We start from the raw sequence: 19846 nt of genomic DNA, 5'->3' as shown, positions 1-19846 counted from the left end.
CCCTAGAGGAGCTTACTTTGATCTTGAGTATGTCTTCCTCTTCCTCTTCCTCCTCCTCCTCCTCCTTTTTTTTTCCGCCCCCCCTTTAGGCTGTTCTAGAAAATAATCTTTTAGGGGGCCTGTGAGGTAGCTGAGCAGGTAAAGGCAGTTGGCCACTAAGCTTGATGACCTGAGTTTGATCCCCAGAATCCCTATGGCAGTGCTCAGCCCCCCCCCCCCAATGTAAAACTAACAAACCCTTTATTTAACTCACAGCAGTCCACCTGCCTCTGCCTCCCTGAGGCTTGGGTCATCATATCCAGCTTCTATTTATTTATTTATTTGGCTTTTCCAGACAAGTTTTTTGTTGTTGTTGATGTTTTATTTCTGAATTTTGCCTCATTGATAAGTAGTGTAAGCATCTAGAAAACAAACATTAGTCTTTTCTATCCTTTAGACCGCTAGCAGTGTAAGTTTATTGGCTTGTCATTGTAGTTAAAGACATTTATTCAGCCGGGCGTGGTGGCGCACGCCTTTAATCCCAGCACTCGGGAGGCAGAGGCAGGCAGATCGCTGTGAGTTCGAGGCCAGCCTGGTCTACAAAGGGAGTCCAGGACAGCCAAGGCTACACAGAGAAACCCTGTCTCAAAAAACCAAAAAAAAAAAAAAAAAAAAGACATTTATTCACTTTTTTTTAGTGCTAGCCATAGGTGCCTCATGTGGTGATACTATAAATGATAACATTCCTCTCTGAAAGAAAAGCCATACTGAATTTAGTATGTTAAGTACTAACCTAAAATTCTCTGTACTATAATAATGTGGCTATAATATTGCTTTCAATATAAGAATCTTAAAAATATGAGTTCTATTTTAGAACATTTCTCCTCAGCATCATACACAAACTGGGTTTATAAGTCACTCTGTATCACAGAATGATTAGCGTATATTGGGCTTCTGCTGGTGGCATGGGAGGGATGCTGTTCTGTCTAAGGACGGCTGGGATTGAGAGTGGCTGGTAGCAGCGTTGCAGAGAGACAGTAGGAGTAGGGGCAGCGCTGCATGCTTGCTTCGCATTTTGAAATATTAGCTTTTGTGCCTCCCAAGTACTGGGATTAAAGGTGTGTACCTGGCTGGTTTTTATTTTTTTATTTTTTGTTTTCCTAATTTAAAAGTTATATGGAACCAGAGAGATGGTAAGGCAGGTAAAGTCACTTGCCATCCAGCCTGATGACTTCAGTTTGGTCTCAGAGACTAATGTGGAAGAAGTGAACTGACACCGCCTAGTTGTCTTCTGACAAGCACACACAACACACAAACTAAATAAACTGTGGTGGCTCATACCTTTATTTCCAGCACTCAAGAGGCAGAGGCAGAGGCAGAGGCAGAGGCAGGCAGATCGCTGCGAGTGGGAGGTCAGCCTGAGTCCAGGACAGCCAAGGCTACACAGAGAAACCCTGTCTCGAAAAACAAAAGCAAACAAACAAAAAAGTTAAATGTCCAAATGCTCATTGGACATAGGTTGTTGTGGAATTTGAGAGAGGGCCTTCATACTTTTTCTTCTTTTGTTTTGTCTTGAGGAGAGGGATGCTTGGCCCACATTAGGCAATAATTTCCATTAGATGATGCACTTAGTGCCTCTTTAGTTTATTTTGAAATATGTCACTATATTTGCTGAAATAGACTGAAAAAAGAAACGTAATTTTAAGTTTACTATTTTAAGTTGTGTGGTACTGGCTCATGTCTTTAACACTAGCACTTGGGGGGCAGTGGCAGGCAGTTCTCACTCAGTTGGAGGACAGCCAGGACTGCACAGAGAGACCCTGTCTCAAAAACAAAACAAAACAAAAAGTTTCCCAATTTAATGTTTCTTTTTAGATGTGAAATACAGAGAACTTGATTGTTTAGCGGAGCCTTAGATATGAAGGTATACACACACAGAGAGAGAGAGAGAGAGAGAGACAGACAGACAGACAGACAGACAGACAGGCACTCAGTAAATCAGTCAGTCAGTCAGTCAGTCAGTCAGTCAGTCCAGGCCTCCAGACCTTTTATTTATTTTTTTAATGTTAACCTATATCTGTTTCAGGTTATTGATTAAACTTGCAACTGTTTATTATATACACCAAAGGTTTTTGCTATTCAGTAGATTGTGGAGATGACACTCAGTCATCAAAAGTGCATCTCCTCCTTTCCACTGCACACACAAAACGCCAGGCGTAACGATGTGTGCCTGCCATTAGTGCTGGAAATGAAAGGAACTCCAGGCTCAGTGAGAGACTGTCTCAAAAAGAAGGTCGATAGCAATTGAAGAAGACACCTGACCCTGACTTGTGTGGATGCACATGAACACGTGGAACTAACTTGTACATACATGCACTCATACATACAGTGCTGCTGTTGAGTTGCCAAGTACAGTTTTTATAAAGGAGAGGAGGTGATGAATTGGGATCAATAATGAAATCTTACACTGATAGAGCAGTTAAAATTCTTTTTCAGGTATTTATAAATTGGGAATTAAAGGAATTTTGAGAGATTAGGACGTGAAAACCAGTATATGACAAAATAAAAGTTAAGTATCATGGTTTACCAAGTTTGGTCAGAATCAGATTCTAAAGGTCCTAAAGTGCTATTTTAATTATTTTGGATTTCCCCTCGAACATTTTAGGGAACTGGTGAAGGATTTTAGGCTTTCCAGGTATATGGTCATAATTAGTTTTTAGAAAGATCAACAGCAGCAGTGTGAACCAAGGAGGTAGTTTAGAAGATTCTGACAATTACTCCTTAAGAGAAATAGAGTTGGATGTAGTGGTACACCCCTGTAATCTCAACATTCAGGAGGCCAATTAAGACCAAATGGTTAGCGTTTTGAGCCTTGGGTACATGTAGCAAGCTCCAGGCTACTCTGGCATACATAGTAAAACATGATAGTGCATAAATCACAAATACCAAGTTAGAATCAGTAGGAATTGGTAGAAGCAGGGAATGATGGAACAAAGAAACATTTAAGATGATAATTGTGTTTGTGGTTTAGAGTACTATGCAGAGGTGATGGTGCACACCTTTAATCCCAGCACATGGGAGGCAGAGGCAGGCAGATCTACAAAGTGAGTCCAGGACAGCCAAGATAACACGGAGAAATCCTGTCTTGTAAAAACAAAAAAAGAAAATAGACCTGATGGCTAGTTATATTATAGAGAATTTTGTGTGACTGTTCAGGCATCAAACTGTCCTGTCATTTTCTCATTTTGGAAGCTGCTTACCTGTACTTCCTGTCTACTCAGATAATTAATTTTATTTCTTCACAAGTCTCTGAATGGGTTGAAGACCAGATAATTTAGTCTTACAGTTAAGCTTAGCTGTTTTGGGGATAGGATGTTTTTAGGTCTAGATAGATGATTTAAGTTGATAAACATATGATAGATACTGATTTACATTCAGAATTTTAGATGCACCAAGATAGGAAAGATGTTCTCTTCAGGGCTGCCAAATACAAATAGTCAAAACACTGACTGTATCACTTATATAATTCTTGATTGTTTTGTGATTACTCTAATACCACGCCCCTGCTAGAGCATAAGGCAATCATAGTCACATGCTGTGAAGCAGTCTCTTATCCCCAAACATTCCCATAACATTTCTGTGGTTTTAAAAAAAATATTTATTTATTATGTATACAGTACTCTGCCTGCATGTACACCTGCAGGCCAGAAGAGGGCACCAGATTTCACTATAGATGGTTGTGAGCCACCATGTGGTTCCTGGGAATTGAACTCAGGACCTTTGGAAGAACAGACAGTGCTCTTAACCTCTGAGCCATCTCTCCAGCCCCATTTCTCTCTCTCTCTCTCTCCTCCTCCTCTCTCTTCTCTTCTCTCTCTCTTCTCTCCTCTCCTCTCTCTCTCTCTCTCCTCCTCCTCTCTCTCTCTCCCCCTCCCCCCTCCCCCCGCAGACACACTATAGAACAAAAACAAATTCCTCTTTCACTAGAGGTTACATTTGAGGCCAACTGTGATAAATAAGTAAAACTGTAGAATGATGGTGATGCTCCCTTTAGCACACACACTCCTTCCCCCACCTGCCCAAAGAGCAGTCAGAGCAGTGTAGATTCGTTAGAGAAATTCCTACTTAGAAGAAATTGTTTGAACAAAGTCCCAAAGACACCAGTGGGTTTAAGAGAAAACAAAGCAAAAAACTGAAGATGCAAAGGCAGGCTTGTTTAAGGAACACAGGGGAAGCCGGTATGTGAAAGAAAAGAAAGACTAGACCCACAGGAGAGGAAGTGGGGAAGTGATGACTCTTGAAGGTAGGCTGATGGCCGTCACCACGAGACCCTCAGGGCAGCCGCGGTGATGAGATCCAGACTCTCTTCTCTTTGGGAATGAAAACTCCATTTTTAGTGCAGAGTTCTTCTTGTTCAGCCATTCTTGTAACATCCTGTACTTGCTTGGTTTTGTCATAGCACTTAACATGACTGAAAGTTCATGGCCTAGTACAATGCTGTGTACTCAGCATAAAATATTTGTTGAATGAAGGAATAACATTTGCTCTCATTTAATAGCTGCAAATGTATTACATATGGATGTGAATACAGCACTGTGTAATGTAGAGTTGTGTGTGTGTGTGTGTGTGTGTGTATGTGTGTGTGTGTGTCTGTGTGTGGTTTTAGTCATTTTTTAAAAAGCATTTGGGGATAGCCTTGGACTGAGTATGCTCTTGATACTACAGGTATCTCACTACTTCTAGAAGAGCCCAGGTAGCAGCACTACCGGGAAACTAATAAAGCAGCTCTTGCTTTAAATGAGCATAAGCAGCGGGTATTTTGGAGGTGTGAACAGCTGTCAGAGCTATTAAATTTCTTTGCGTATCTTGCTTGATGATTATTTGAGGTTATACTCCTTTGTCATAGTGTTTGTCTAGAGTCTTCCTAGTTCCTCAGCCAATACTAATGAAGTAAGCATTTTAATCAGAGAGTAAAAACTAATTTACCATTTTTTTCACTATTAAAAACTATCTATTCATTCTGGAGAGATGGCTCAGTGGTTAAGAGCACTAGCTGCTTTTCAAGACCTGGTTCATGAAGTACCACAGCTGTCTAACTCTAGTCTCAGGGGATCAGACTGGCCTCCAAGGGCACTGCATACATGTGCACAGATACACGTACTGGCCAAACACCCATTCACAACAACAACAACAACAACAACAACAACAACAACAACAAATCTTTAAAAAAAAAAAACCCAACTGTTGTTTAAATAGTATATCTTGGATTGGATCTTTAATCAGAAAAAAAAAGCTTAAGTGGCTAATCAAGATAATGACTAATTCAATTAATAATGAATTGCTGCTGTCAGTATTTGTTGTTGTTGTTTTTGGTTTTTGGCTTTTGGAGACAGGGTTTCTCTGTATAGTATTAGCTGGCCTGGAGTCACTTTGTAGACCAGACTGGCCTTGAACTCACATCGATCCGCCTCCCGAGTGATGGGACTAAAGGTGTGTGCCACCATGAGTCAGTACTTTGACAAATATAGTAAAGCTATTGAAAATACCAATAGAATGAGAAGATGGATGTGTATGGGAACCTCCTGTATTAGCTTTATTTTTCATATGTTTTTAATTACTCTGACATGTGATTACATAAGAGCAAAAGCTAAGCTAAGCATGGCGGCACACATTTGTAATTATAGTATTTGGGAGGCAGAAGGTGGAGATTTGGGAGTTTGGGGCCAGTCCAGACTGTAAAGATCCCCAACTCCCTTTCTCTTTTGTGTTTCAAGACAGTTTCTTTATGTAGCTCTGGCTGTCTTGGAACTTGCTCTGTACTCCAGGCTGGCCTGGAACTCATAGATATCCACCTGCCTCTGCCTCCAAAGTGCTGGCATTGTGCCAGCTTCAAGATCTCTCTCAAAAACAGCAGCAACATTAACCACAAAACACAAACAAAACCCCAAACCTGCTAGTTGAGAAGATGGAGAAATCATTAACTAATGGGTAGAACTCTCAATTTCAGAAAATTTCAAAGTAATATAAATAGAATAAAATGGTATAGTAAAAACAAATATTTCCGGCTCACATACATCAGTTCTGTTTCCATAAGAAGTCTGGCTTTGTGTTTAGCTTCTTGTTTAGTTCTTTTCATAATTAATAGCTCCAGAGATCTTATACTTTGTGCCTCAGTTTATAAATTTCAAGCACTGCTTACTGATTCCTTGTTAAAGATGATGATTGGTTTGTTTGTTTGTTTTTCAAGACAGGGTCTCTCTGTGTAGACTTGGCTGTCCTGGATTCACTTTGTAGACCAGGCTGGCCTCAAACTCACAGCGATCTGCTTGCCTCTGCCTCCCAAGTGCTGGGATTAAAGGCATGTGCCACTACACCCGGCTTACCTAACTTATTTTAACTGGTTTCTTCCTTTTTTAAGAACAATACATTTTATTTTGGCATATACATTTATTATTATACACAAATAAAAAACCCTTTAACTTGTTTCTTAAAGCTATTTGCATTATAAACAGTGTTGTAAAGAACATCTTTTATCTGTGTTCATATCCAAAATTTTACCTCCTATAGATCATAAAGATTTCTGAGAAAAAGTATTCATTTTGTGGTATAGCTTCTTAATAAAGCAAAGCATTTTGAGCTGTGAATGTAGCTCATTTAGTAGAGTACTTGGCTTTCATGCATGAGACCTCATGTTCCCAGGATCCACAGTCACACAAACAAGGCATGGTAGCACATGCTTTTAATCCTAGTACTCGGAGGTAGAATTAGCATGGTCAGAAGTTCAAGACCATCCTGGGCTACATAGTGAGTTCAAGGTTAGCCTGAGATATTATATGAATAAATTAAAACATTAAAAGCAAGTTATTTTCTTTTTTTTTGCTATTAATCATCACTAAAATATAACTTTTCCTTCTTTATTAGTGAACACTTGTCCTGCTCTTTCACCTTTTTCTTGCATGGAGACAGCAATGTTTGTACCAGTGTGGAAATTAACCAACATCAACCTGTATACCTTCTCAGTGAAGAGCATGTCACCCTTGCTCAACAATCTAATAGCCCATTTCAAGGTAGATTATTTTTATTCTCAGTTCATACTGAAGTTAAAACTTTCATGCTAGTAATTATAAGTTGTAAGACAACAAAATAAGTACCACTAGTGAAATTATTTAAAATGTATATGATTGAGAATATTAACATATCTGTTTTCTTTTAATAGCATATTATGTTATGGATATAGTAATCATTTCAAGGCTTTGTGTGTAAGCCATCTTTAGCATAGCTATGCGGCGGGGGGGGGATTTTTTTTTTATGTCATACTATAAATTGTTGAACTCAAAAGAGGTTGTTTTTATAAGGTTGCTGATTGCTTTTTAAGTACTGGAAAAATCTAATTTTTAAAAAATTGTAGTGTTTGTATGTGTTTTAAAATTTATGTGGTAGTACTTCATAAATATTTATATTTATTTATCCACATTTATTCTTCAACTTGCTTTTCTTTAATGAGAGTCAGAATAAATTGATGTGCAAATATTGTCAGTACATTTTGAAATGCTATTATTTTTTGATTTGGGCGTTAGTCATATTTTAAAACAATTTTCAAAGTCTTACATTGTATTTTATATTATCAACAATAAAATATAATAACTTGGCTTTCTTGGAATGATCATAATGGACTTCCTTTTTGTATTAGACGTACATTATTGCAACACCATCTATTGTGATTTTACTTTCTGTAAATCTTTACTTACTTGATATCTGCTTTGGTTTCTAGTTATCTTAAGTCCATTTGGACTAAATGGCACTCTCACGGGACAGGCATTCAAGATGTCTGACTCAGCTACCAAAAAACTAATTGGTGAATGGAAACAATTCTACCCTATTTCATGTGGCTTGAAGGAGATGCCTGAAGGGAAGCAGGAGGATATGGACTGGGAAGACGATTCTTTGGCTGCAGTAGAAGTTCTTGTTGGTATGGATTCTGATACGGTCTGAAGGGAACAATAAATACTGTATATTTTAGTTAGATTTTGCCAAATAACAAATAACTATAGGTGTTCAATACCAAACACTTATTTCTTGCTTTTCTATGCACATTATGTAAAGGCTACAGCTTGGCTGTCATGGCGCTATGTATCTTCTCATTGTACAATCTAGGTTAAAGAATACCCAGTATCTGGGACACAGTGTTCTTACGAAAACAAAGGCATAATAGGGACCAAGCCTAACCATGTAAGTGTATTTAAAGCTTCTGCTGGGATGTGTTGTATGGTACATTTACTCACATTTAATTAGACAAAAGTGGATCCATGGCCAAGCCAGGGTTATTGGGATAGAGGAATTGTTGTCTGTTGTCTCCATGCTGAAGAGGGCGGCAAGGGTAATTGTGAGCTAGTTAATCTTTGGTGGCTGGAAAACTTGACAGCCTGTGTTGTGTGTAGTGTTTGAATATTTAGCAAAACTTTCAGCAGCAGAAAATATTCCTAAGTGTCTTCTGGATTTGGTGTGTTCTAAATATGTCAGTTCTTTGCAGATTAGCCCTAGTCTTTTTGTTTTCTTTTGTTTTTTCGAGACAGGGTTTCTCTGTGTAGCCTTGGCTGTCCTGGACTCACTTTGTAGACCAGGCTGGCCTGGAACTCACAGCGATCCACCTGCCTCTGCCTCCCGAGTGCTGGGACTGAGGGCGTGCGCCCCACGCCTGGCTGCTAGCCCTAAATCTGTATGTCTTCACACTCAAGGGTGCAGTTAGCAAAGTGACTCGTTCCTGGGCATATTAATTCTGCAGCAGAGACAAGAAGTAAAAGAGGCTAGGTGAGGGACACACATCTGTAATTCCAGCATTGGAGGAGGGAGAGGCAGGTGGGTCGCTGAGGTTGAGGACAGCTAGAGCTACACAGAGAGAAACCTTTTCTTGAAGAATGGGAGTGAAAAGAGGAGGAGGAGGAGGAAAAGAAGAAGAGGCGGAGTAGACTGGACTGATCCCTTGAAGCGTGTTTAACCCCGTTAGGATGTGACATACAGTCAGGCCCGGAAGTGTAAAGACAGGACAGGCACGGGCAGTGCTTAATCAGACAGTTGGGGTTAGTATCTATGACACTGTAGTTAATGCAGTCTAATAGTAATGTCATAGGTAAGGGTTAGCTCATGCGAGTTTTGGAGTTTTCATTAGGTTTTTGAGACTCTTGCTCTGTAACCCAGGTTGGCTTGGACTCTAGACTCTTCTGCTCAGCCCCTTGAGTTGTGGGGTTCCAGATGTAAACCACCATGCCTGGCTTTTCTAAAAATTGAAACTACTCCCATTATTCAGTTTCATTGAATACATTATTTATTATTGGAATAGTTATTACAGAAACAGAGCACAAATGTTTATTACACTTTAAAGTAGTCAAGAAGAACACAAAATGGTCCATGGTCTTTGTGTCCAAATTACCTTTATTACATCTATAAATTAAAATTTATAATGTATTACACATTGGTCAAGTATAAATAAACAGATTAAAAACAAACAAACATGTACAGTAGAAAATCTATAGCTTATGAGCACCAAGTACAGAAGTGTGCGTTCCTGTAACCCCAGCACCCGTGGCAAGACGGGAGGGCGGGAGAGGAGCACACCTGGAAGCTCCCGGCTGGTTAGCATGGCACATCCAGCAGCCACGAGGCCTGCTTGTCTCACACCGGGTGGAAAATGAAGACTGACACCTGAGTTTATCCTCTGCCCTCCACACATGCACCTTAGCATGTTAAGCTATACTCAGAGACACATGTTGATACGTTATCTTTATATAAATATTAGTTAAAAAAAATTTTTTTTTTACCACAGTGCTTTTCAATGAAATTAATTCTATTACTGTCACATTGGCAGCTGATTTTCCCCCCCGTTTGGTTCATTTTGTTTTCAGCTGGTGTCCGAATGATCTACCCAGCATGCTTTGTTCTAGTCCCTCAATCAGACATTCCTACACCTAGCTCTGTGGGATCCTCTCACTGTTCAGCTTCTTGCTTGGGTGTTCATCAAGTGCCTGCTTCCACACGAGACCCTGCTATGTCTTCAGTTACTCTCACCCCACCCACATCTCCGGAGGAAGTTCAAACAGGTATTACGCCAACTGCTTCTTCAGTCAGCTCTGGTTACAAATCTGTTCTTTTGAGTACATCAGTACTTAAACATTTTTATTTTGAAATTGTTGGGGCTCGAGAGATGGCCCAGAGGTTTAGAGCACCACTGTCTGCTCTTCCAGAGGTCCTGAGTTCCATTCCCAGCAACCACATGGTGCTCACAGCCATCTATAGTGAGATCTGGTGCCCTCTTCTGGTACACAGACATACATGTAGACAAAAGCACTATGTATATAATAAATAAATGAATCTTTAAAAAAAAAAAAGAAATTATTTAAAACTTACTGGAAAATTGCAAGTATAATGCAAAGACTTTTATAATTTATACTTATCCTTTGCTTTTCCACCCTCTGTATGTATACATTGATTATAAATTAGTCTTTTTCTGACCCACTTGAGAAAAAGATGCAGACTTGGTATCTTCTTATTCCTGCATATTCATTGTGTTTTCAGAATTAAGACCGCTCTTATATATCTACATAATGCATGCACATGCAGGCACATTTTGTGTTTGCTTGTTGTGCTGGGAGTTGAACCCAGGGACCTTCACTACACTGGTACTCTACTGCTGAGCTGGAGCTTGGGTTTTAATTCTTAAAGTCATGAAGTCCGCATTGGCATGCTGCCATCTAGTTTATATCCCCTATTCAAAAATCTTTGCTCTCTGCATTTAAAGAAAAAAGTTTTTTTTGGCCTCATAATGTCACTAGACTTACCAAATAGAGCAAAGCATATGATAAATTAATAAAAACTCCCACATGTTACTTTCAGTTTGTTTTTACCTTTGAATAGCCTTTTCTTTTTTTGTTTCTAGTTGATCCTCAGTCTGCTCAGAAGTGGGTCAAATTTTCTTCAGTATCTGATGGCTTCAGCACTGACAGCACTAGTCACCATGGTGGGAAAATACCCAGAAAATTAGCAAATCACGTGGTGGACAGAGTCTGGCAAGAATGCAACATGAATAGATTACAGAACAAGTATGTTTCCTTATTTTTATTTTTTATCTTATTTGCTCGTTTATTTACTTGTTTATTTGTGTAACTATTTATTTTTCAAGGTCTTACTGGGTAGCCTTGGTAGCCTGGAACTCAGCGTGTAGACCAGGCTGGCCTTGAACTCATGTAGCTCCGTTCCAAGTGCTGAGATTAAAGACATGCACCACCACGTCCAGTTTTATCTTTATTTTGATGTTTAAAACTTGTATGCATAATTATGAATATAGAATAAAACTGGGAAAAATTAATTTAAGATAATAAAAGATTAAGCTGGGTGGTATACACCTTTAATCCCAGCACTCTGGAGGAAGAGGCAGATCTCTGAGTTCAAGGCCAGCTTGGTCTACATAGTAAACCCAGGACAGCCAGGGCTTCACAGAGAAGCCCTGTCTTGAATACTGTCCCCTTCCCTTCCCAACCTCCCCACCTTCCAGAAAAAAAGATAGGTTAAATTTAACTCTAGTAGAATTTTCTGTTTTTGTTTTTTGAGGCAGGGTTTCTCTGTGTAAAAGCCTTAGCTGTCCTGTTTTTTTGGGTCAGGGTTTCTCTGTGTAGCCTTGGCTGTCCTGGAACTTAGACCATGCTGGCCAGGAACTCATAGAAATCCACCTGCCTCTGCCTCCCGAGTGCTGGGATTAAAGGCGTGCGCCACCACCGCCTGGCTTCTAATAGCAACTTTATATATCCTAAGTAACTTGTGATTTCAAACGTTAGGAGGAAGTATTCTGCTACACCCACTGGCCTGTGTGAAGAAGAGACAGCTGATAAAATAGCATGCTGGGACTTTGTTGAAGCCACACAAAGAGCAAGCTGCAGTTGTTTGAGGTAAGTTTATTTTCAGTTGGTGATGTTTATGTGTGTGTATTTTACACTTATGATACTAATACTTTGGTGTGTTAATGCAAACGTGGTATGTTAGAATTTTTTTTCCCCAAGAAGAAATGAGAAAAGATAGCCAGCAATTTAAAGCTAGAAGTACATACAATTCATGACTTCTCACCAGATGTGGGAACTGGAAAGCTTTTCCTAATAGCCACATAAATACAAATGTTTGTGTCTTGGTACGTATAGCAGCCGTAAGCACGCTTTTGGTGGTTGTTTTGAGGTTCTTTTACTGTGCTGCTCTTTCTGGCTTTGAGTTTGAGATGGTCTTGCCTCAGCATTCAGAGTGCTGGGCTTGTAGTCATGTGTCACCCACCATACGTGGCTCCCACATATCTGGAGGAACATATTCCTTAATTGCCTTACATCTGAGAAATTTTCCTAAGGATTTTTATAGAAATACTTTTCATAATTTTTAAAATTGTAAATCAGTGTTGAGTTTTATGTAGCGAGTTCTTACTCTTAAGCAACCGTTGGTGAGTTATTGAAATAAGACCATGAAATAGGGCTCAGAGGTTAAGAGCACTGACTGCTCTTCCAGAGGTCCTGAGTTCAATTCCCAGCAACCACATGGTGACTCACAGCCATCTATAATGTGATCTGGTGCCCTCTTCTGGCCTGCAAATGTACATACAGGTAAAGCACTCTATACATAATAAAAAATAAAATCTTTTTTAAAAAAATCACGATTTTACAGGGGACATAGCGAAAATACCAGCTTTCTAATTTACAGCATTATGGAAAGATTGGCATCAGAGTGGGTTAACTTGGGATTTTTTGGGCAGTTGCATTCATTTTATATTTTGATTCATTTTTATGAGATTTGGTCTTTGTATGTGTTGAAACAGGGTCTCTGTATGTAGTCCTGACTGTCCTGGAACTTGCTTTGTACATTAGGCTGGCCTTGAATTCTCAGACATCCACCTGTCTGCCTCTCTCAAGTTGTGGGATTAAAGGTGTTTGTAATCATGACCGAAGTTAGTTGTAGTGTGGACATTAATGCTACATTAATAAAACTTATTCCACTAATGATTGATGGTGCTTTACTTAACATGTTTTTATAGCATCAAGTATTGGTCATTTGGCAGATAGTGGCTTGCTGAGTTATGCAAATTTGAATATTGACACATTTTGTTAAATGTAATATCAAAAAATACATTTGTCACCAATGGCCTAATACAACTTTTCAAGTTTTTGTTTTTGAGACAGAGTTTCTCTGTGTAGCCTTGATGGTCCTGGGTAGATCAGGCTGGCCTTGAACTCCCTGCCTCTGCCTCCCAAGTGCTGGGATTAAAGGCATGTACCACCACTGTCCAGCAACTTTTCAAGTTTTTAAATCTTGAAACCAATGTGTTTTAAAGAACTACATTAAGCAATTCGACCACATAATTAAAAAAATGGATAATCGTTGTTTATCAGTTATTATTTTCTTTTTCTTGGATATGACACGATTTTGCTATATAGCCACAGGTTACTCTAGATGTCATGAAGCTAGTGGCTGGTTTATTATATTCATGACTATTCTGCCTTAGTCTTCCAGGTTCTGGATTGTGGCACACTCAACTAAATGATTTGTTTTTCAAATAAAAAGTTTATTCCATGAGAAAAAAAAAAAAAGACTAGTTTTAATCTCAAGCAGCAATATAAGTAATTTCCCTCAAAGCAAACCATTAACCTTAATTGTGTAGCAGACAGGCTTCATATGGATCTGTTCTTCATACAGAATATAAAAACCAGTACAAGTACATGCAATTGTTGAAGTATAATAAAAAAGAAATGTAAAACTGAGTTTAAAATACAACTGGCTTTACATATGTTCAAAGTAGTAGAGTGCTTACCTACCTCTCCCTACTGGTATAGTTGGTGCTCCTACCAAGGGCTTTTACTGCCTCTTGCTAAAAGTAAATAGTGTTAGGAAAATAGTTTTAACTGGGTGCCTTGCCATACACCTGTAATCCCAGCAGTTGGCAACCTGAGGCAGGAGACCCTGTCTCAAAAAATCTTTTAAGGCATGGTGGCACATGCCTTTAATCCCAGCACTCGGGAGACAGAGGCGGGCGGATCACTGTGAGTTCAAGGCCAGCCTGGTCTACAAAGTGAGTCCAGGTTAGCCAGGAATACCCAGAGAGACCCTGTCTCAAAAGGCAAAACAAAACAAAACAACAACAACAACAAAACAAACAAAAAACAACCAACAACAGCAACAACAACAAAAAAACCTATTAAACGAAAGTTTTAGCCCCTGCAACAGGCAAGTGTTTGAGTAATTGATAAATGAATGATTTGTTTTCTTTGCTTTTTTCTGTTACTGTTAAGTATCCTTCTTGTATTAGGCTGCCTTAGAAGTTTGGCGTTCTATTTTTATCCTTGAGTCCTGTGCTGTGTTGAGGTGTGTGTGTGCTGTGAACCTCTGAGCGCTCTCTCCCCTCTCTCTGGCTTCTAGATCAGGTTCTTAGAGCCGTATAGACAGGACAGTTTTATCACTGCAGTAGAGCCTTGTCTTAGAGCCTTGACTAGATCAGCATTTTTGGCAAGAGTGCTTCATAGAAGATTGTTTGGTAATAAGCCACATTAGAAGAGGCACAGGGTGATAGTGGGTTCCCCCCCCCCCACATCCTTTGGATATAGCTGTATTTTCTTTGATAGTATCCAATAAGATGCCCCAGACTTTGTGTGAAAGAACTTTCCAAAATGTTCCTTTATCAGAAGCTTCTTTTAAAAAAACTACCTGCCTTTAAAATTATTTTTTCAGTTCTCACATTTGTGTTTTGGGGGTGGGCATGCACATGCAGCAGTGAGCATGTGGGGATCAGAAGACAGCCTGTGGGAGCTGGTTCTGGCCTCTCACCATGTGTGTTTCCAGGATTGACTCAGGTGGTTTGTCTGTCCCACTGACTTGTGCTACTGGTTTTGTGTGGTGTTTGATTTAGCTAACAAGGCCCCCAGAATTAAAGAAAACTTAATATTGAATTTAAACTTTTATAGCTAATTACCTTATGAGGTAATTTCTTAGTGTAAAAAGGAATAAAATAAAAAATAAATATAATGACTATCAGGATTATGAATTTGGAAGTCTAGTTTTGAAAAAGATCTTAGACCCAACAAAAGTATTATATTTTAAGGTATGGTTTAATTCTTTCTGTTCAGAATGCTACTTGGATAAAGAAAAGGTTTTAAGCATTTCTTTTCCATTTCTAGTCAAGGGGTCATTACTTCTGTAGTGCCAAATCTTAGGAGAACCTAGGTAGGCCCATCTGTCAGTCAGTTCTAGCCCTTTCTAGTCCAATCAGTTACTATAGTATTGTAGTTAATGACTAAGCTTGGACATGCCATTCTTAATAGTTACTAAGTCTGAAGTACCAGGACATTTACAGATGAAGAATTTCAAACTTCTTTATACCTTTGTCTTAACTAGATGTTCTGTATGTATTGAGAAGGTAAGACAGTAAAATGATACAGGCCAATAATTAGCTGTTTGATCATAGCTAGTAAGTGAACATAAGTGAATTGACTTAATTTTTTTGGAAGGTGTATTTTATGTGCATGAGTGTTTTGCCTGCATACATATATTTGTACCATATTGTGTGCCTGGTGCCTGTGGAGGTCAGAAAAAGGCATGGGATTCCTTAGAACTGGAGTGAAATATGGTTGTGAGCCATGCACATGAGTGTTGTGAATTGAACCTGAGTCCTCTGCAAGAGTTTAACCTCTGTCATCTCTCCAGTTCTGCAAATTGGATTTTCTTTCTTTCAAGACAGGTTTTCTCTGTGTAACAGCCATGACTGTCCTGGGCTTATGTTGTAGACCAGGTTGGCCCTGAACTCAAAGAGAACCACCTGCCTCTGCCTCTGCCTTTGCCTCCCAGTGGCTGGGATTAAAGGTGCGTGCCACCAATCCTGGCTGCAAATTGGCTTTTATGAATTGTTCTGTATGCTTTTAGGCTTTTAAGATCACTGCAAGTGATTTGTAAATCCAAATCATCCTAGTTTTAGAATTGTGTATGAAAACAAATGATCTCGTGTCTCAAAATCTTACTTTATATACTTTTGTATAATAGTCATACAATAAAATAAATAACCTATCTTTTAAATTTTTTTAGGCATAAAAGTCTCAAAACAAGAAACCCTGGGCAACAAGGACAGGCACCATCTTTAGGGCAGCAACAACAAGTACTTCCTAAGCACAAGACCAATGAGAAGCAAGACAAGAGTGAGAAGCCACAAAAGCGCCCCTTGACTCCTTTTCACCATCGTGTGTCGATTAGTGATGATATTGGCATGGACACAGACTCAGCCAGCCAAAGACTTGTGATCTCTGCCGCAGATAGTCAAGTGAGATTTTCAAACATCCGAACTAATGATGTAGCAAAGACTCCTCAGATGCATGGTCCTGAACTGACAAACTCACCTCAGCCTCCCCCACTTAGTCCTCATCCGTGTGATGTGGTTGATGAAGGAGTGACTAAAACACCTTCAACTCCTCAGAGTCAACATTTTTATCAAATGCCAACGCCGGATCCCCTGGTTCCTACCAAACCAATGGATGATAGGCTAGACAGTTTGTCCCAGCCTTTCCCACCTCCATTTCAGGAAGCGGTAGAGCCTACCGTGTATGTTGGTACAGCAGTAAGCTTGGAAGAAGATGAAGCTAATGTAGCCTGGAAGTATTACAAAGTCCCAAAGAAAAAAGATGTAGAGTTTTTACCACCTCAACTTCCAAATGATAAATTCAAGGATGATCCGGTTGGACCTTTTGGACAGGAAAGTGTAACATCAGTTACTGAGTATGTATGTTTTTTAATAGTGACTACTATAAGTTAAGAGTGAACGGTGATGGAACATCTTAATGCTGGGACTCGAGATTGGTTACAGGAGAGGAGTTATAAGCATAGATATTCTGGGTATTAAATTTAAATAATTTCTTTAGTGTGTTTATCTCTGAAGGAAGTTCTTTATTCTAAAAACACAGCCCCAAAAATGGAGAAAATAATAATGTGAAAGTTTGGTGTCTGTCAGCCAGCTAAAGGGTTTGCCTGTGATCAGAGCATTGTGGTGTAGTTGTCCTCCACACACGCCTTGAGACACACAGATTCAGTTCATTCATAGCACTGCTTTGTGGTCTGTGTGCTTGTGGGTACGCTATAGTCTACTCTCTTCCAGATGGACAACATTTTGTCCGTTTCTCATAAGCAACAAAGTAGGTAGCAGTGAATTGGGGAGGATGGGTACATATAAGAAATGAGAATTTCTGTAGGAAACACATCTGAAAGAGGAGCTGTCAAACCTTGAGATGTGTCCTCTTCACTGAAAAGTACTAGAGCTACTTTGCTGTGCAGACAACTGGCCTACATGAAAATACAGTTGATTTTCATTTTTATCAAGAAGAACGACAAGGCACTATCTTAATGCATGTTTGTAGATTTCTAGTAAGATTAAACATCATTTAAAATGTTTATTGAAAAGTTAGTGTTCTCTTTGAATTACCTGTCTAAACTTTAAGATTTCCTTTTCTTCTTTTGTTTATTCTTTCCAAAATTTTGATACTAATCCTATACTATTAAATGTACTATAGATATCTTTCTACATCACATTTGCTTTCTTTGTTTACTCTCTATATGGCAAACTTTGGGCAGAATGGGGCTTTCTTTTAGATCTTGTTTTTATATATTGCTTGGAATACATTCTTAGCCTATTCAATAAGGCCTTTTTATTTTTAATGTGTAAATTTTTCTAATAGTATAAATCAATCAGCAAAACACCTTTAAATTCCTTTTAAAATTTTATTATGTGTGTGGTTATTTTGCCCACATGTACGTCTGTGCACTACGTGTGTTTTTGATAACCCCAGGGCCTAGAAGAGGGCGTTGGATCTCCTGGAACTGGAGTTGCAGACAATTGTGAGCTACCATGTGGGTGCTCGGTATTGAACCCTGCTCCTCTGGAAGAGCAGCCACTGCTCTTAACCACTGGCCATCTCTCCAGCCCTCTCTCCAGCACACAGGTTATATGCTGTGTTAAATTTTATTAGTTGCTTAAGATTGCACACATCCTCCTTTCTTCTTTTTGGTTTACCTGCAGTACTGGGCGTGGATCCAGTGCTGTGTGAATGCTAGGCAAGCAGTCTGGAACTGAGCAACAGCTCCAGTGGTTGGTGGGTTTTGTAGTTTGTTTTACTTTATGTGCATGGGGCATTTTAGCCTACAACACTTGCATGCCTAGCGCCCTTAAGGCATTGAGGTTGTGAACCTCAGTGTGGATCCTGGCAGTTGAACACTTTTTGACACTGGGGGAGATGCTCCATTTCCTCCTCGTGCTCTAGGGTGCTCTACACAGAGAAGCTTCTCAGTAACAGATTGTGGAAGGGATGCCTGGAAGTAGTCTTTAAAAACCCTTAAATGCAAAGGATACGCCTCAGTGTGCTGTTTGCATTCCAATATGTCCTTATGCTTTTCCTCTCCCCACTGCCCTTCTCTAGTAGATGCTTCCCTTTCTTTCGATAGCGTCCCGCGCGTGCACGTGTGTGTATGTATGTGTGTTTTAAATCATATTACTGTTTTTACTTTCCTCCCTTAAGATCTCTTCTTCACTTCTCAATGATCTCTTTTTTAGCTTCATGACCTACACACACATACATACATATGAATATACATATATGTATATACATGTATGTATGTGTGTCTATATGGAATAGATACAGGTACACATGCATACATTTAATCTAGGTTACATATATAAGAGAAAATAGGTTCTTTTTCTGAGTCTCACTTATTTTGCTTGGCATAATGATTTCCAGTTCTATCCATTTTCCTTCAAATGTCATGATTTTGCTTTTCTTTATGGACGCATAAAATTCTATTGTTTTTGTGCTGTACTTTATCTATTGATGGGCATGTAAGCTGGTACTATTTGCTGGCTATTGTGTAGGATTGAGCCTGCTGTAAACACACTTGAACAGTTACCTGGATGGGTCATATTTTTAGGTTTTTGAGCTACCTTTATGGTGATCTCCATCATGGTTGGACCAGAAGTGAGTAAGTGTCCATTTCCCCATAACCTTGCCAGCATTTCTTATTCCCACCCCCCCCCCCCTTTTTTGTGGATAGCCATTTTGACTAGGGTGAGATAGAATCTCAAATTTGTATTTCCTTGATTGCTAAGCAAAGGTCACTATATGGTCTGCTTGCTTTCTTCATTTAAAACAAAGAAGAGCCTGGTGGTGGTGGCTGTGGTGGTACACGCCTTTAATCTCAGCACTCAGGAAGCAGAGGCAGGTGGATTGCTGTAAATTCGAGGCCAGCCTGGTCTACAGAGTGAGTCTAGGACAGCCAAGGCTACACAGAGAGACCCTGTTTTGGGGGTGGGGGGAAGGCCAGGCTAACGCCTCATGTAGTTGTCCAGCTTACATTAGAGAAGTAGAGAGCCATTTACTCCATGCCCTTTAGTGTTGCGTACACTTGTGGGGAACTTTTCTGATTATTCTGTCTTCACTCTTCCAAGTCATTGCTTCTCCTATATGCTGCTTGGTTGTTAATATATTTTCGAATCTGAAATTGTGTATTTAATAATTGTGTCTTTGTTAAAATGTGAGCTTTACAAGGGCAGAGCCGCTTGTTCACTGTTGTACTTCTCTTTACACAAGAACACCCAGGATGTGTAGGCCGATGAGACACGCACACCTAGAGTAAGCCTGGGCCCACAGATGTCTGGATGAGCCAGATGACAGTGTGGCTAGACCACTTTACAATTCTAAAACTTGTTTTGTTTCCAGGTTAGGTTTTCTTATTTATTGTAGAAATGTGGTGATATGAACGTTTTTACATTAGAAGACTTCAGGAATGCACTTTTATGAGTACATTATATTCATAAGATCTAAGA

The 19846-nt window shown here is 39.5% G+C and overlaps 1 protein-coding gene across 4 annotated transcripts in view; it reads left to right on the top strand.

Annotated features, from left to right (window-relative positions):
* The window catches only part of MED13 (mediator complex subunit 13), a 94960-nt gene that overhangs the window by 22073 nt on the left and 53041 nt on the right, over positions 1-19846 (top strand). For all 4 annotated transcript variants that reach the window (XR_014783521.1, XM_084803236.1, XM_084803235.1 and 1 more), the window contains exons 4-9: positions 6901-7046; positions 7751-7948; positions 9879-10073; positions 10910-11072; positions 11805-11915; positions 16072-16755. Coding sequence is in view for 3 of the 4 variants with exons in the window: in XM_084803236.1 (XP_084659362.1) it covers positions 6901-7046; positions 7751-7948; positions 9879-10073; positions 10910-11072; positions 11805-11915; positions 16072-16755 (1497 nt within the window). In the remaining variant the exon portion in view is untranslated. The remainder of the gene's footprint in view (positions 1-6900; positions 7047-7750; positions 7949-9878; positions 10074-10909; positions 11073-11804; positions 11916-16071; positions 16756-19846) is intronic.

The sequence above is a fragment of the Acomys minous genome, assembly GCF_964271855.1.
Source record: "Acomys minous genome assembly, chromosome: 12".
Lineage (NCBI taxonomy): Eukaryota > Metazoa > Chordata > Mammalia > Rodentia > Muridae > Acomys > Acomys minous.
Note: the sequence above shows the minus strand (reverse complement) of the source record. Positions and strands in the feature narration are given on the sequence as shown.